Genomic DNA, 17,118 nt, shown 5'->3' on the forward strand with positions numbered 1-17,118 from the left:
ATTTTGGGAGTTGCAGAAGGGTTGGGGGGGGGGAAGGAAGGGATCTGGGTTTCGGGATTTTCTAGTTTTTTTTTTTATTTTTTTAATTGGGTTAATATTATAATATTTTTAATGTATAAATTTTTTTTTTCCACGTGGCAGCCACATCAACACAAATGTGATAGCCACGTCAGCATTTAACAGACTAATGGATGAAAAATCTAATGAAGATGTTATTTTGAAATAAAATGGTACTTAATGTATGAAAGTGAAATGTTTTAAATTTGTTGTATGGGGTTGTAATTTGCCCTCAAACCTGAAGAGCTACTATGTAATTTACCCAATTATTAATTTTTAACAATGTGGGATAGATCTATGAGTCAAGATTTCATTTACACCTTAAATCATTCGCATCTTTTTTAATTTCGTCTTTTATAAAATTACTGATTGTGTACAATGTTTATCGACACGAGTCAGGACCTCGTGTCTTCGTATAATGCTCGTCCTTATTTTTTTGTTAATAATGTTCGTCCATTTAAAGTTACTGATATAACCCAAAGTATTTACCATTTTTTTTTTCTAACCTAAATTGGTTGCTAATATGTGATGGTATATGTGTGGGTGTGACATGCAGGCTTGGAAAAGGAAAAACAAAAGCAAAATTAAGGCAAGTAAAGCATTTTTTGTGTGTATAAAATTTAGAGTAATGCTATTCATACCATGTATTTGTACTATATTTTTATACCACCTTAATGGCATTTGATATGGACAGTGAATTAATTAGATTTTTAAATTTAGTTCATTATTTAATAAAATAATAATTAAGAAAAACTAGTTAATTAAATGATGATTGTGGCATATGATGAGTCTTTCTTTTTCATTTCCTCGAGTTTTACAAATTTTTCAAATTTTTCAAATGTCACCTAAGACCATCTCCAACCCTTGGGCTAAAAGCCAAATTTTTTAGCCCAGAAATATTTTTTCTGCTCTAACCCTTCTAGCCTAAAATTTTAGCCCGGAATTATTAAAGAATGAACTAAGGCTAATTTTTTTCTTAAATCAAATTAAAATAAATAAATAAATATGTAGATTAGTGTAAATTAATTTTATGAACATTTTAATCTAAAAAAATTTAAATTCCGATAAATATTGAAAAATCATTAAATTTTTCACAAAGCAAGCTTTCAACTTTCACCAACCTTAATTAATAAGACATAAATTTAATAAAGTACATAAACCACATAATAAACAACATAAACTTAATACAAACGACAATTAATAAACTTAATTAATAAAGCACATAAGTATTTATTGAGTTTTGTGTGGATGTTTGAACAAATACATAGGTATTTATAGAGTTTTTGGGTAAATTTTATGTTAAATAAATTTATTTAATTATTTTAGCCGTTGGATTTTAATTTGGGCCGTTAGATCTTTTTTTTTACCGTTAAATTTGAGTATATTCAATCTTAACCGTTTGATTCAATGTATTTTTAAAATAACATATTTTTTTTTAAATGAAATTTGAATCTGGACCGTTGGATCAACCAACGGTCCTTAAAAGATGGCCGTCAGATACGGAAAAGAGCCGTTGGGCTCGGGCAAGTGGGCGACATGACCCTGACGCTGGGGTCCCATGCTGTCGGGACATGATGGCAACCAACCAGCGTGGGGAGCGTCCGCAAGTGACCGGGTCGAGACTGGCCCAAAATCAGGCGAGTCCACGCGTGTTTGGGGGGAATTTGGCTCAACTTTAGCATTTGGCTTTTAGCCTAATGTTTTAGCTTGGGTTGGGTGGTGTTTGGGGGGAAATTTGGCAAATAGCCCAGGGTTGGAGTTGGTCTAAGGTGGTATAAAAACATGGTACAAAAAAATTACTCTAAAATTTAAAATGGGACCCGCTCAAAAACAACAGTGGAAGGTGAGGCGGTGACTGCAAACGGTCACAGGTAGGTGGCCTTATCGCTAGGGGTTAATATGAAAAGCCAAAAAAAAATTGGTGCTGCTGCTGCAACGTACAAAAAGGTGCCAGAAAGCGCGCCATGATATTCATCTTTCATGGCGATAATATCTCCGCGAGGCTCCAACAAGTTCTTGCTATCTCGCCTCGGAGCCCTAATCAAGCAACAGGTCTGTCTTTCTCTCTCTCTCTCTCTCTAACCTTTTATTTTCATTGAGGCATTTCGTCGAACAGTTGGTGACTGGTTTTTTCCTAATACGCAGAGACTCATCAACGCATTCTCTGAGGGAGGGTTGCAAGCTCAGGTTCACCCTAAAATGGTTCCAGACTCGGTGCCGGACCAAGGCATGTGCATTAAAGTCTATACATTTGTGTAATCTGAAAGGAAAGGTTGATTCTTGCCATGGTTATAGCCATTGGAGTTGCGTAAATGATGCATTTTTGTTAATTTATGGATCGGGTAGGTTTCATTGATATGTCCAAGTGGAAAAAGGTCAACGCGAGGGTCCTTGGGATAAAACGCTCCATGATTTCGCAGCCCTCTTGGATTGTCTTGAAACTTCTTCAGGCTGAAGGTAGCATTTTGTTTGACTTTCGCTGACATTGTCCAAAATTTTCATCCAAAGAGTTAATTTTGACTTGGCTGAATTGGATGATTTGCATATCTTTTAATGTTTGCAGGATTTGAGGCCTACTTAGTGGGTGGATGTGTCAGAGACTTAATCCTCAAAAGAGTACCTAAAGACTTCGATGTGATCACTACAGCTAATCTTAAAGAGGTTCGTAACGCCTTGTTTTAAAGTTTTCTTCTCAACTCCGGTAGATTGTGATAAATTGCGTATGCGTGGAAACTCAGACTTCTTTGGTTTGGTTGTTTAACGCTATTACAGATCAAGAAGAAATTTCATCGTGCAGATATTGTTGGGCAACGGTTTCCTATATGCAGGGTGCATGTTAAAGGCACTGTCATTGAGGTTGGCTGGTGAACTTCTTAATTATAGTATCCGTCTTGCATAACTATTTTTATTGTTTGAGATTCATTATCTTATTCAAATAGTATGCAGCTGCTTCAACTTGCATTTAGTATCCAATCTTGATGTTCTTTTGTTCTTCCTCTGATTCCCGTAACAGGTATCGAGTTTTGAAACAGTGGCAAGAGATGCAGGAGAAAATAAAGATAAAGATAATTTATCTTGTAGGCCACCTGGCTGTGATAAGAAAGATTTCGTCCGTTGGAAAAACAGCATGCATCGGGACTTCACTATTAACTGGTAACTCTTGTCTTCCATTTTTCAATCTACCGTGTGCTATGCTAGCATTTAAATACTCTCTATTCATTTGAACCGTGTCAATTCAATTTCATTTAACAAGGCAAATTGTGAAATTGTGCAAGCAGTTTATTCTTTGATCCTTTTGCGAATAAGATCTATGATTATGCTAATGGAATGGCGGATTTGAGGCACTTAAAGGTAACTCTCAATTTCCCTTTGTTTATGGAAATCTTCATCCTCCTATAAAATAGTTTTTTTCTTTCATCATTATCTTCTGAAATTTAATAAGATGAATTATTTGTTGGGTGACATGGACTTAGCTACGGACGCTAGGCCCTGCCAAGTTTTCATTTGAAGAGGATTGTGGTAGGTGTTCCCATCTTTTATGCAAACTTTTGATACCATTTGTATGCAACAGCTGAGTGAGTGTATCAGATTAACATAACTGGTTAATATGCAAACTCTCTGATGCAGCAAGAATCTTGCGGGGCTTAAGAATTGCTGCTCGTCTGAGCTTGTCAATTTCAAAAGAAACTGAGACCGCAATGCATAAGCTTTCTTCATCCATTTTGAGTTTGAGTAAGGTACCTCTGAAAGAACTTTATCTGCATAAGATTACATGCTGGCTCAGTCGTTTTCCAATTGTCTTTGGGAGGGATAATGTCGATACCACTTGTTCAAATTGATATTCTTTGTCCATTCAGTCCAGAATAATGATGGAGATGGACTATATGCTTTCTTATGGAGCTGCGGAGGCGTCACTCTGTTTGCTGTGGAGATTTGATCTAATCAGAGTTCTGTTTCCCTTTCATGTACGTATTTGTTCAGATCTTGACCACGATATTATAAATTAGTCCTTTATCTTAAAGAAAAATATATTACAAATAAATCCAGTCATTAGGTGTATATCTGATACAAACTGATACCACTGCAGGCAGCATACTTTGATCAACAGAGTGAAAACTTGAAAGAAGCTCAGAGTTCCACGATGTTGATGGTAAGCACTACAAAAAGTTCCTTCAGTTTTAATTTTTAACCAAAGAGATTTCTTTAAATCCATAATCCTGGAAACTTAGGAGATTGTGCAACAACAACAACAACAACAACAACAAAGCCTTTTCCCACTAAGTGGGGTCGGCTATATGAATCCTAGAACGCCATTGCGCTCGGTTTTGTGTCATGTCCTCCGTTAGATCCAAGTACTCTGAGTCTTTTCTTAGAGTCTCTTCCAAAGTTTTCCTAGGTCTTCCTCTACCCCTTTGGCCCTGAACCTCTGTCCCGTAGTCACATCTTCGAACCGGAGCGTCAGTCGGCCTTCTTTGCACATGTCCAAATCATCGGAGCCGATTTTCTCTCATCTTTCCTACAATTTCGGCTACTCCTACTTTACCTCGGATATCCTCATTCCCAATCTTATCATTTCTCGTGTGCCCACACATCCCACGAAGCATCCTCATCTCCGCTACACCCATTTTGTGTACGTGTTGATGCTTCACCGCCCAACATTCTGTGCCATACAACATCGCTGGCCTTATTGCCGTCCTATAAAATTTTCCCTTGAGCTTCAGTGGCCTACGACGGTCACACAACACGCCGGATGCACTCTTACACTTCATCCATCCAGCTCGTATTCTATGGTTGAGATCTCCATCTAATTCTCCGTTCTCTTGCAAGATAGATCCTAGGTAGCGAAAACGGTCGCTTTTTGTGATCTTCGCTAGATTGCTCCGGTCATTAGTGTGAATAAGTATATAAATGGATAGAGATAGGAAAGCAAACACAAGATGTACGTGGTTCACCCAGATTGGCTACGTCCACGGAATAGAAGAGTTCTCATTAATTGTGAAGGGTTTACACAAGTACATAGGTTCAAGCTCTCCTTTAGTGAGTACAAGTGAATGATTTAGTACAAATGACATTAGGAAATATTGTGGGAGAATGATCTCATAATCACGAAACTTCTAAGTATCGGAGTGTTGTGTCGTCTTGACTTGCCTTATCTGTCTCATAGGTAGATGTGGCATCTTCTCTGGAAGTACTCTTCCTCCATCCAGGGGTGGTATCTTTAACTGGTGGAGATGCACAAGGTAATGTATCAATTTCACTTGAAGCTTACTTGTAGTCTCAGGCTTGGTCAAGCGCGATACAAACCATGTAGTAGGAGTCCCCCAAGTCGCCGAGCTAGGGGGTCTGCTGAAAGAAGTGACAGACAAGGTAAGCAATCAGAGCTCCGACTGATTGTTCACCTTCTCCCCATCTTGCAGCAGCATGAAGGATAAAGAGAAGAAAAATGAGAAGAGATGATATGAGATACTTTTGCTTTTGAAGAAGTAACTTTCCACAAGCTTATTCTTGAACTGAGCTGGACGGTTTTCTGGTTTCCTCCGGAGTATAAGGCCGACTGAAGAATTTGAGGGTCAAAACAAGTCCATCAAATCTAGAGTACGTTCCACCCTGCTGATATGGGATACTTTTGCTTTTGACAGAGTAATGGATGTATCGGCACGTGTGCTGTTACGCTTGTCTCCACATGCTTCCTTGTATCCTTCGCACTTGCCCTATCTGTTCCTCAAGCAGATGCAGAATCTTCCCTGGAAACATAAGATGTTGAAGATGAGTACTCGAGAGCAATGCCAGGTAAGTAATCAGGTAAGGGGTTCCAGGCAGTCAGTTCCTGGCTGGAAGCTTGATTCCAAGTGCTGACTGATTGCTCTCTTTCTCCTTGTCTTGCAGGTAAAAACAAGGCCAAAGGAAAAGACAGGGAAAAAGCATGATATGGGATACTCTTGCTTTTAACCCTGATGATATGAGATATTCTTGCTCTAGTATAGCTTGTTTGCAGAGGTATTATCGGGGGGAAAGAAAGCTGAATATTTCGAAAGGCTTCGTTGGGAGTGCCCTCTCAAATATGATGAAGGGTTGAGCATTTTTGCAGGTCTGCCTGTCCGTTGGGGATGGAGGTCGACATATATAGGAGTCTCCCTAACAACAAGTAGTAATGCTATTCCTTTACCCTGCTTGGTCATAGCATGGTAGTGGGAGCTGCCAGTTTCACATGTTTTAACTCTGTCAGAGCACTTTGAAAAAGTGGTCTGTGGTATCTGGCTCTCGAGATTCGGAGAACGATGCCTCTTCGATTTTTGAGAAAGCAATCATGCTGGGGGTCTGGCTCTCGAGATTCGGAGAGCAGTGTCCCTTCGATTTTTGAGGAAGTAATCATGTTGGGAGTCTGGCTCTCGAGATTCGGAGGGCGGTGCCTCTTCGATTTTGGAGCAAGCAATCCTGTTGGGAGTGTTGTCTCGAATGTGAGTAAAGGTTGGGCATGTTTGCTAGTCTACCTTGCCACGAAGCACAAAGGTTGACACACAGGGACTTTCCAATTATCCAGCAATGGTACTGTTCCTTTACCCTCTCTTCGCTTTTGAGAAAGTAGTCATGTTGGGAGTCTGGCTCTCGAGATTCGGAGGACGGTGCCTCTTCGATTTTGGAGCAAGCAATCTTGTTGGGAGTGTTTTCTCGAAAGTGAGTAAAGGTTGGGCATGTTTGCTAGTCTACCTTGCCACGAAGCACAGAGGTTGACACACAGGGACTTTCCAATTATCCAGCAGTGGTACTGTTCCTTTACCCTTGTGGGTAATAATATGGTAGCTAGACCTTCAAAATTTATGTGTCTAAACTTTGTTAGTGCTGTTTCTTTGCTATTCTTTTACCTTTCTTGGTCAGAGCGATGTAGTGGGAGCTGCAAGCTTCACGTGCTCAACTTTGGCAGAGAACTTTGGCAAAGTTATCTGTGGTACCCATGAGCTATTGTTGCGTGTGGGAAGTGGGTGATTGAACAGTAAGATTCATGTGCTTTCTACTTCACCAGAAGTCTTCGACAGAATGCCCATAATTTCTGCAAAGCTGAGTGTGCGTGTGACAGGTGCTGACAAGGCTAGAAAAGTAGGTGCCTCTTCGATTTCTGAGATCGGCCCTCGTGGTCTCTGAGCAGCCCAGCTTTTGAGAAAGCGAGCACCTCTTCGATTGATTCGGAGAACGATGCCTCATCGATTTTTGAGAAAGCAATCATGCTGGGGGTCTGGCTCTCGAAGATTCGGGGAGCAGTGTCTCTTCGATTTTTGAGAAAGTAATCACGTTGGGAGTCTGGCTCTCGAGATTCGGAGGGCGGTGCCTCTTCGATTTTGGAGCAAGCAATCTTGTTGGGAGTGTTTTCTCGAATGTGAGTAAAGGTTGGGCATGTTTGCTAGTCTACCTTGCCACGAAGCACAGAGGTTGACACACAGGAACTTTCCAATTATCCAGCAATGGTACTGTTCCTTTACCCTCTCTTCGATTTTTAAGAAAGTAGTCATGTTGGGAGTCTGGCTCTCGAGATTCGGAGGACGGTGCCTCTTCGATTTTGGAGCAAGCAATCTTATTGGGAGTGTTTTCTCGAATGTGAGTAAAGGTTGGGCATGTTTGCTAGTCTACCTTGCCACGAAGCACAGAGGTTGACACACAGGGACTTTCCAATTATCCAGCAGTGGTACTGTTCCTTTACCCTTGTGGGTAATAATATGGTAGCTAGACCTTCAAAATTTATGGGTCTAAACTTTGTTAGTGCTGTTTCTTTGCTATTCTTTTACCCTTCTTGGTCAGAGCGATGTAGTGGGAGTTGCAAGCTTCACGTGCTCAACTTTGGTAGAGAACTTTGGCAAAGTTATCTGTGGTACCCATGAGCTATTGTTGCGTGTGGGAAGGGGGTGATTGAACAGTAAGATTCATGTGTTTTCTACTTCCCCAGAAGTCTTCGACAGAATGCCCATAATTTCCGCAAAGCTGAGTGTGCGTGTGACGGGTGCTGACAAGGCTGGAAAAGTAGGTGCCTCTTCGATTTCTGAGATCGGCCCTCGTGGTCTCTGGGGAGCCCAGCTTTTGAGAAAGCGAGCGCCTCTTCGATTTCTGAGATCGGCCTTCGTGGTCTTTGAGCAGCCCAACTTTTGAGAAAGCAAACGCCTCTTCGATTTCTGAGATCAACCCTCGTGATCTCTAAGCAGCCCAGCTTTTGAGAAAGCAAACGCCTCTTCGATTTCTGAGCAGGCGCCTCTTCGATTTCTGAAGCTCCGTCTCCGTCGAGTGCAGATTTTTATAGAGGCTGGCATTAAGTTCCAAAGCACACTTGAATCTCCACCAGTAGAAGCTTCATTCTTGCACTTCTAAGATCTTGATTTGTCCGACCTCTTCTCTCTTCAACACCTTTGAAAATGTCTGGCCCCTCCGACCGTCGTTTTGACTTGAACCTTGTTGAAGAGGCAGCCCCGCCTTCTCCAGACAACATATGGCGCCCATCATTCGTCTCCCCTACTGGTCCTCTTACCGTTGGGGATTCCGTGATGAAGAATGATATGACCGCTGCGGTGGTGGCCAGGAACCTTCTCACTCCCAAAGATAACAGACTACTTTCCAAACGGTCTGATGAGTTAGCTGTTAAGGATTCGCTGGCTCTCAGTGTTCAGTGTGCAGGTTCTGTGTCTAATATGGCCCAACGCCTATTTGCTCGAACCCGCCAAGTTGAATCATTGGCGGCTGAAGTGATGAGTCTCAAACAGGAGATTAGAGGGCTCAAGCATGAGAATAAACAGTTGCACCGGCTCGCACATGACTATGCTACAAACATGAAGAGGAAGCTTGACCAGATGAAGGAAACTGATGGTCAGGTTTTACTTGATCATCAGAGATTTGTGGGTTTGTTCCAAAGGCATTTATTGCCTTCGTCTTCTGGGGCTGTACCGCGTAATGAAGCTCCGAATGATCAACCTCTGATGCCTCCTCCTTCTAGGGTTTTGTCCAGTACTGAGGCTCCAAATGATCCCCCTCCGGTGCCTTCTCTGTCTGGGGCTCTACCGACTGCTGAGACTTCTCCTAAGCAACCTTTGTGAAGGCTCCGTCTTGTGTGTTTATTTTGACTCATGTATATGTACATATTTGTAGCTGATCGGGGATATCAATAAATAAGCTTTCCTTCATTTCAACGTATTGTGTTAAATACACTAAAGCCTTCTTCGCTAAGTTCTTTGAATTTTCTTTTGTTGAAGCTTGTATGTTGAAGCTTTCTGAGTGGAGCATGTAGGTTGGGGTAGTGTTCCCTTAATTTCCCGAGTGAGGAAAACTTCTCGGTTGGAGACTTGGAAAATCCAAGTCACTGAGTGGGATCGGCTATATGAATCTTAGAACGCCATTGTGCTCGATCCTGTGTCATGTCCTTCGTTAGATCCAAGTACTCTAAGTCTTTTCTTAGAGTCTCTTCCAAAGTTTTCCTAGGTCTTCCTCTACCCCTTCGGCCCTGAACCTCTGTCCCATAGTCGCATCTTCTAATCGGAGCGTCAGTAGGCCTTCTTTGCACATGTCCAAACCACCGTAACCGATTTTCTCTCATCTTTCCTTCAATTTCGGCTACTCCTACTTTACCCCGGATATCCTCATTCCTAATCTTATCCTTTCTCGTGTGCCCACACATCCAACGAAGCATCCTCATCTCCGCTACACCCATTTTGTGTACGTGTTGATGTTTCACCGCCCAACATTCTGTGCCATACAGCATCGCCGGCCTTATTGCCGTCCTATAAAATTTTCCCTTGAGCTTCAATGGCATACGGCGGTCACACAACACGCCGGATGCACTCTTCCACTTCATCCATCCAGCTTGTATTCTATGGTTGAGATCTCCATCTAATTCTCCGTTCTTTTGCAAGATAGATCCTAGGTAACGAAAACGGTCGCTCTTTGGTATTTCTTGATCTCCGATCCTCACCCCTAACTCGTTTTGGCCTCCATTTGCACTGAACTTGCACTCCATATATTCTGTCTTTGATCGGCTTAGGCGAAGACCTTTAGATTCCAACACTTCTCTCCAAAGGTTAAGCTTTGCATTTACCCCTTCCTGAGTTTCATCTATCAACACTATATCGTCTGCGAAAAGCATACACCAAGGAATATCATCTTGAATATGTCCTGTTAACTCATCCATTACCAACGCAAAAAGGTAAGGACTTAAGGATGAGCCTTGATGTAATCCTACAGTTATGGGAAAGCTTTCGGTTTGTCCTTCATGAGTTCTTACGGCAGTCTTTGCTCCTTCATACATATCCTTTATAGCTTGGATATATGCTACTCGTACTCCTTTCTTCTCTAAAATCCTCCAAAGAATGTCTCTTGGGACCCTATCATACGCTTTTTCCAAATCTATAAAGACCATGTGTAAATCCTTTTTCCCATCTCTATATCTTTCCATCAATCTTCGTAAGAGATAGATTGCCTCCATGGTTGAGCGCCCTGGCATGAACCCGAATTGGTTGTCCGAAACCCGTGTCTCTTGCCTCAATCTATGCTCAATGACTCTCCCAGAGCTTCATTGTATGACTCATTAGCTTAATACCCCTATAGTTCATGCAATTTTGTACGTCGCCCTTATTCTTGTAGATAGGCACCAAAGTGCTCGTTCGCCACTCATTTGGCATCTTCTTCGTTTTCAAAATCCTATTGAAAAGGTCAGTGAGCCATGTTATACCTGTCTCTCCCAAAACTTTCCACACTTCGATTGGTATATTGTCTGGGCCTATTGCTTTTTTATGCTTCATCTTCTTCAAAGCTACAACCACTTCTTCCTTCCGGATTCGACGATAAAAAGAGTAGTTTCTACACTCTTCTGAGTTACTCAACTCCCCTAAAGAATCACTCATTTCATGTCCTTCATTGAAAAGATTATGAAAATAACCTCTCCATCTGTCTTTAACCGCGTTCTCTGTAGCAAGAACCTTTCCATCCTCATCCTTGATGCACCTCACTTGGTTTAGGTCCCTTGTCTTCTTTTCCCTTGCTCTAGATAGTTTATAGATATCCAACTCTCCTTCTTTGGTATCTAGTCGTTTATACATATCGTCGTAAGCCGCTAACTTAGCTTCTTTGACAGCTTTTTTCGCCTCTTGCTTCGCTTTTCTATACCTTTCACCATTTTCATCGGTCCTCTCCTTGTATAAGGCTTTACAACATTCCTTCTTAGCCTTCACCTTTGTTTGTACCTCCTCATTCCACCACCAAGATTCCTTTTGGTGTGGGGCAAAGCCCTTGGACTCTCCTAATACCTCTTTTGCTACTTTTCGGATACAACTAGCCATGGAATCCCACATTTGGCTAGCTTCCCCCTCTCTATCCCACACACATTGGGTGATTACCTTCTCTTTGAAAATGACTTGTTTTTCTTCTTTTAGATTCCACCATCTAGTCCTTGGGCACTTCCAAGTCTTGTTCTTTTGTCTTACTCTTTTGATATGTACATCCATCACCAACAAGCGATGTTGATTAGCCACGCTCTCTCCTGGTATAACTTTGCAATCCTTACAAGTTATACGATCCCCTTTCCTCATTAGAAGAAAATCTATTTGTGTTTTTGACGACCCACTCTTGTAGGTGATCACATGTTCTTCTCTCTTCTTAAAGAAGGTGTTGGCTAAGAAGAGATCATATGCCATTGCAAAATCCAAGATAGCTTCCCCATCCTCGTTTCTCTCCCCAAAACCATGGCCACCATGAAAACCTCCATAGTTGCCTGTCTCCCTGCCCACGTGTCCATTTAAATCTCCTCCTATAAATAACTTCTCCGTCTGAGCAATTCCTTGCACCAAGTCTCCAAGATCTTCCCAAAATTTCTCCTTCGAACTCGTATCCAACCCTACTTGAGGTGCGTACGCACTAATCACATTGATAAGTTCTTGTCCTATTACAATCTTGATTGCCATGATTCTATCTCCTACCCTCTTGACATCTACAACATCTTGTACCAAGGTCTTGTCCACGATGATGCCAACACCGTTTCTCGTTCTATTTGTGCCCGAATACCAAAGTTTAAACCCTGAGTTTTCTAGATCCTTTGCCTTACTACCAACCCACTTAGTTTCTTGTAGGCACATAATATTTATCCTTCTCCTCACCATAACTTCCACTACTTCCATAGATTTTCCCGTTAAGGTTCCTATATTCCACGTTCCTAAACGCATTTTGCTCTCTTGAACTCTACCCTTCTGTCCTAGCTTCTTCACCCTCCCCCGTCTAATAGGATCAAAGTACTTCTTTTGTGTGTCCCGGGTAAAGTTGATAGGAGCATATGCTCCCAAACAACTTTGAGTGGAGTCGTTCGAAAAGAAGTTTCTATGGCCCCCTTGCTCATTTAACACTGCATCCGGGTGCCGATGGAGATACAGCGACCCTTGCTCACTTATCACTGTGCTCAGGCCACACAGCGCGCCACTTACGGGTGACGCCCTAGCTTTAGCGCGATTTTGTTCTGGATTCATTTTCATAAGGATTCGACGTGATCATGGAGTGCCGGCTGTCGACTACCTGACGCCCTCCCCCTCCTCCTTTATCCGGGCTTGGGACCGGCCATGTAAGACATAGGCGGAGTTGAAACTTAGGAGATTGTGCAAGAAAAAAAAATTATAGGATTTATAAAAAGCAATGCATTGAAAACTACAGAAGGATCTCTCTGCATCCCAAATCGAGTGTGGTTTGGTTCATTAACTTTGCAAGACTTTGAAGAGGAATCAATTACAGAGAAACTTCTAAGTTGGATTCTTTAATATATAATCTAGAATGATCTCAGTTTTCTCAAATGCAAGTTTGAATTTTTTTTTTTAATATGTTAGTAATGTTAGAACTTTTATCACGTCTCCTGTATAGAATGTATGGAACAAGAGCTGGTAAGAGTTTTCTAATTCTTCTTCCACAGTAGTTCTGTGTGTGCTTGTGGTATTTGTTTTTCTATTACTCGAAATGTAGGTCTCTAGTTTATGACTCTTTTTCATTTCACGTGGAGCCCAATTAATTTATGCCCAACCCAGCAATTTAGGTAGATTTTGATTTTTCTTTCTTTTTCAACAGAAACTATTCTCAAATATGGATAAAGTGGTTAGCTGTGATCGGCCTGGTCACTGCTCTTTATGGTGAGATAAATTGTTTATTGTCTCTGTTAGATTATAATATCCAATGCATCATGGAATTTCATTTATTTATACAAACTTGGTCCTGGGCACTAGTTGAAATATTTTTTTAACCAATTTATATGACAATGAGCCTATGCTAGCTGTGCCCTGTGCCTTACGTCTAATCACAGTGGGATTTCAGTTTTTATACCACGGTTGGGTTTCTATATGTAATGCAGATGTCACTGCTGATTAATTGTCTTTATCACAGGGTCGGATTGTTGGCTTTTCACCTGGCACTAGTCAACAACCCACAAGATGCTCTTGTTGTGTTGACTTTTGCTTCCGTACTGTATCATGAAGAATGGGAAGAAGGTGTTAAATTTTCCAGGGACAATGCTGCATCGATAGTTAACTATGTACCTGAGATCTCAGGCTCATGTGAATTTAAATCAGATGAAGAACTTGCAAAACAAGTTTCCCAGTTAGCTTCTTGTGTGCTAGATTATATTGCTGCTTTAACTGCAACAAAAGATCCTGATGAATCAATGTCCAGATATCCTGTTTTTCCATTCTCTGGGTTGGTAAGTACGTCTTATTGATATTCGATTCCTGAGCTGGAACTTGATGTATCTCTCGCCACTTGTCTGCATTCTTCTCATCCGATCATTAAATGCTGTTGTTATAGAACTTGGTATTAATATTCAACCACATCGCAGAATTTTTATCTGAACTTTTGTTACCTTTTACAGTTTTACCGTATCATGCCTTGATTTTGTATCACTGGAGTATGTCATAAATCCTCGGATTAAAGACTAAGTGTTACCTTTTACAGTTCTACTGTATCATGCCTACTATTTGCTGTTACTGTAAAATGCCATCCCTGGTGTGGTGGTAGCCCTTGTAGCAGTTCTTCTAAAATATTTGTTGGTGTGCTTGTATAAAATTTTTCTTTGGTTGGAGTACTTATATGTTGTTTCATATGTGTGATTCTTTCAGGCATTTTTATCAAAGAATATGGCTAAACATGTTGCTGCAATTGTTGAAGTGCTGGCCAACGACATCGAATATTACAATCAAGGAAGGAAGAATTTTGAGATTGATTGCCACTCACTTGGGAAAGGTCATATGCGTGAGATTAGGTTTGTTTTAGGAAAAGTTATTCTAGAAACCATGGACAGTGGGATTTTGAGAGGGAAGGAAGTTGTTCAGGAGAATGAGGACAACTACCGCCTGCAGCGGGAGAGCATTGACAAAAATTTCACTAAGGATAGAAAACGTGGCCGTACAACTGATACCCCTGAACTAAAAGAAGATTTGTCCAAGAAACATAAGGTGAAAGAAGCTTTGGATCCAGATATTGCTATCGATAATCAAGAGGTTGTTGAAACAGCTGAATTACCCCAGAAGGAGTTGATTTCAGTTCTGGGAAATATATTAGAGAAGAAAAAACGTCAGTTACCGGAAGAGGTGATTGAGAAAAAGCGAGAGCTTTGTGGGAATGATAAGAATGAGAAGTTCCAGAATAAGCAGAAGAAGAATATTAAGAAGCGTATTTCAAGTCAGGAGGAGACTATTAATGTGGAAAATATGTTAGAGCAGAGAAGGTATCCTGTAACAAGGAAAGTGATCCGTGAGAAGATTACAGAACTCAGACAAGAAACAGATGAGGAGAGAAGCAGTCCACCTCCACTATTTAGTCATTCCAGCAGTGGGGTTGAGGAGATTCGGAAACACAAACAAGTAGCAGAAAAGCCAATATCCGGTCTCCGTCGACTATCTAGTCTCTTCAAGTGAAATTATTGTCGTAAACTAACAAAAATGACATGTATGTTTACTGTGCCTTCTTCCTCTCTCTCTCTCTCTCTCTCTCTCTCTCTCTCTCTCTCTCTCTCTCTCACTCAGTTTTCATGAATAATTCTTCCTTTGCTTTCTGCACTGCAGGTGTATCCCTAAAAGGTCCTCAGATACACCCCAGGTTTTGCACATTGTAACATTTTGCTTCCCTGTCCCTCCTTTCCCTTTTATTTATCGGTTCTAACAGTTTTGGTTAGCCTTAGGTATGACAAAATTATGCTGGTTAAGGAGCGTTGTGAAATATTTTGTATGACAAAGTTTGTATATATATATATTTAATAATTCGTTCGAGGATCGTCTTTTGAATGATTATGGGTGAACCTTTATCAATTTTGGTTAGCTTTAGGTATTCAACACCTCTTTTTTCTACTCCTACACGGCCGTGTTAATTTTTTGCCATTAGATTGAACGAATTATAGGAAAATCAATAGACAAATAAGAACATGTGTTTGCAGGAGAGAAGGGGGTTGTCTAAAACTCGTTTCACTTTTGAAATATAACAAACTACAAATGGCTGGATCTCATGTTTGCAAATTGAGTAACAGTAGAGGTAGAGAAATAAGTGTTCAACTTTGGATATCGACTTGTATGGTTATTTTGCAGTGATTTAACTTTTTCACGTTGTGCCACGCAAGTTAATGATTTTTCTTTTTTTTTTATTTACTAATTTATATTAAACTAACCTAAAAACTATATCGAGTTTTTTATACAACAAAATATTTACATTAAAGGGTGAAAATAAATTAGAATCGAGTTACAAAATTCGAACTTAAAATCTCTCACTTACAAGAACAGATAAATATCACTAAATTGTAGTGTAATAAGTGGATGCGGGAAGTAAAATTGGAACTTAGTTGCACACGTAGAAAACACATTGTTCTAGTCAACTTGATTGTTCATGTCATGGCCATGAGTTCATGCTCTCCATCTCCGCTTTCATGATTGTTAATATTGTTTTAATTCTAGTCTATTTATAACGCTTTCGCTATTATGTTATTTTTGTTTCCTATTTCCCTATTTTATCTTGGATTTCATATTAATGGAAAGTATTTAACGTGCCACCAAAAAGCTGATATGATAATTTCTCCATACCTTCTCCCGCAATTCCTTCGATCACTTTAAATTTGGTGTATTGTATTGTATTAAAAAGGGTTGCTCTATTTGAGTAAGACACACAACTAACGTTAGTATTAACACACTCTCTAATACAAGTAGATCTCATATACAATAGTAGAGCCCCCCTTGCATTGGTCTCGTGTGTCAGCAATGATGTCGGTCATGTTCTCACTTCCTAGAAAAAATTGGTTTACCAAAATTAGGCAATCATGTCAAATTTTTAAATAAATGCAATAGAAATTAAGGAAAACTAATGAAAAGGGCTTGAAAACTTTGAGTTTTAATGATAAGGACAAAATAAAGGGTAAAGTGAATAGTACTAGGATTGACTTTTTAGTGTAAAAATGTGGTTTTTCGTTAAAGTGAACAGTACCGGGTGCTTTTCGTTAAAATTCCCTAGAAATTATTGTTAATCCTTTTACAAGATTTTATCACAGCCTCTCGCGCTGCAAACTTACATGCGATTCTTCAAACTCTCCCTCGCTTTGGCGCGAGAGAAACTCTCATTAGCTGCTTAACATCGTAAGTTTTATAATAGAAAAGCAATCACGTTACAATGGCAATAATTATTTTTTTTGCCCAGTAGACAGTCGAGCAACGCAAAAGAATTCTAATTTGTGAATAAATACAATACTAATCCCTAACAAGATTGAAGTCTTTTAGTTTAAAATTTAAACTTAGAAATAGTTTGGTCATCCCAAGAAGGTACACACAAATTTTGTTAGATGCTACAATATCCAAAATTTAGTAATCTTCTAAATACGATCATTCTAATTAGGTGACAATTATTGTAATATGTTTTTTTTTTAAGTACATCGATACTTTTATACTAAGAGGAGGGAGAGTTTGGCTAAACCACACAATGAGCAATCTAATTTGACATCGAATTCGTCATCAACGAGATTTGAACCTAAGACCTCTCACTTCCAAGTAAAGAGAAATATCACTAAACCGTAATATTGAATAACACGTAATCTGT

At 40.2% G+C, this 17,118-nt stretch overlaps 1 protein-coding gene across 1 annotated transcript; it reads left to right on the top strand.

Annotated features, from left to right (window-relative positions):
* Positions 1–1,914: 1,914 nt before the first annotated feature.
* On the top strand, positions 1,915–15,314 carry LOC103415909 (uncharacterized). The gene is made up of 15 exons (XM_029094769.2): positions 1,915–2,109; positions 2,203–2,284; positions 2,404–2,514; positions 2,621–2,718; positions 2,830–2,913; positions 3,071–3,210; positions 3,336–3,408; positions 3,531–3,576; positions 3,685–3,794; positions 3,915–4,022; positions 4,145–4,207; positions 13,126–13,187; positions 13,438–13,750; positions 14,166–14,994; positions 15,111–15,314. The coding sequence occupies exons 1-14, from the start codon at positions 2,038–2,040 to the stop codon at positions 14,961–14,963; spliced, it is 2,160 nt and encodes a 719-aa protein (XP_028950602.2). The 5' UTR covers positions 1,915–2,037; the 3' UTR covers positions 14,964–14,994; positions 15,111–15,314.
* The last annotated feature ends 1,804 nt before the right edge of the window (positions 15,315–17,118 follow it).

Source organism: Malus domestica, chromosome 15 (genome assembly GCF_042453785.1).
Source record: "Malus domestica chromosome 15, GDT2T_hap1".
In the NCBI taxonomy this organism is placed as follows: domain Eukaryota; kingdom Viridiplantae; phylum Streptophyta; class Magnoliopsida; order Rosales; family Rosaceae; genus Malus; species Malus domestica.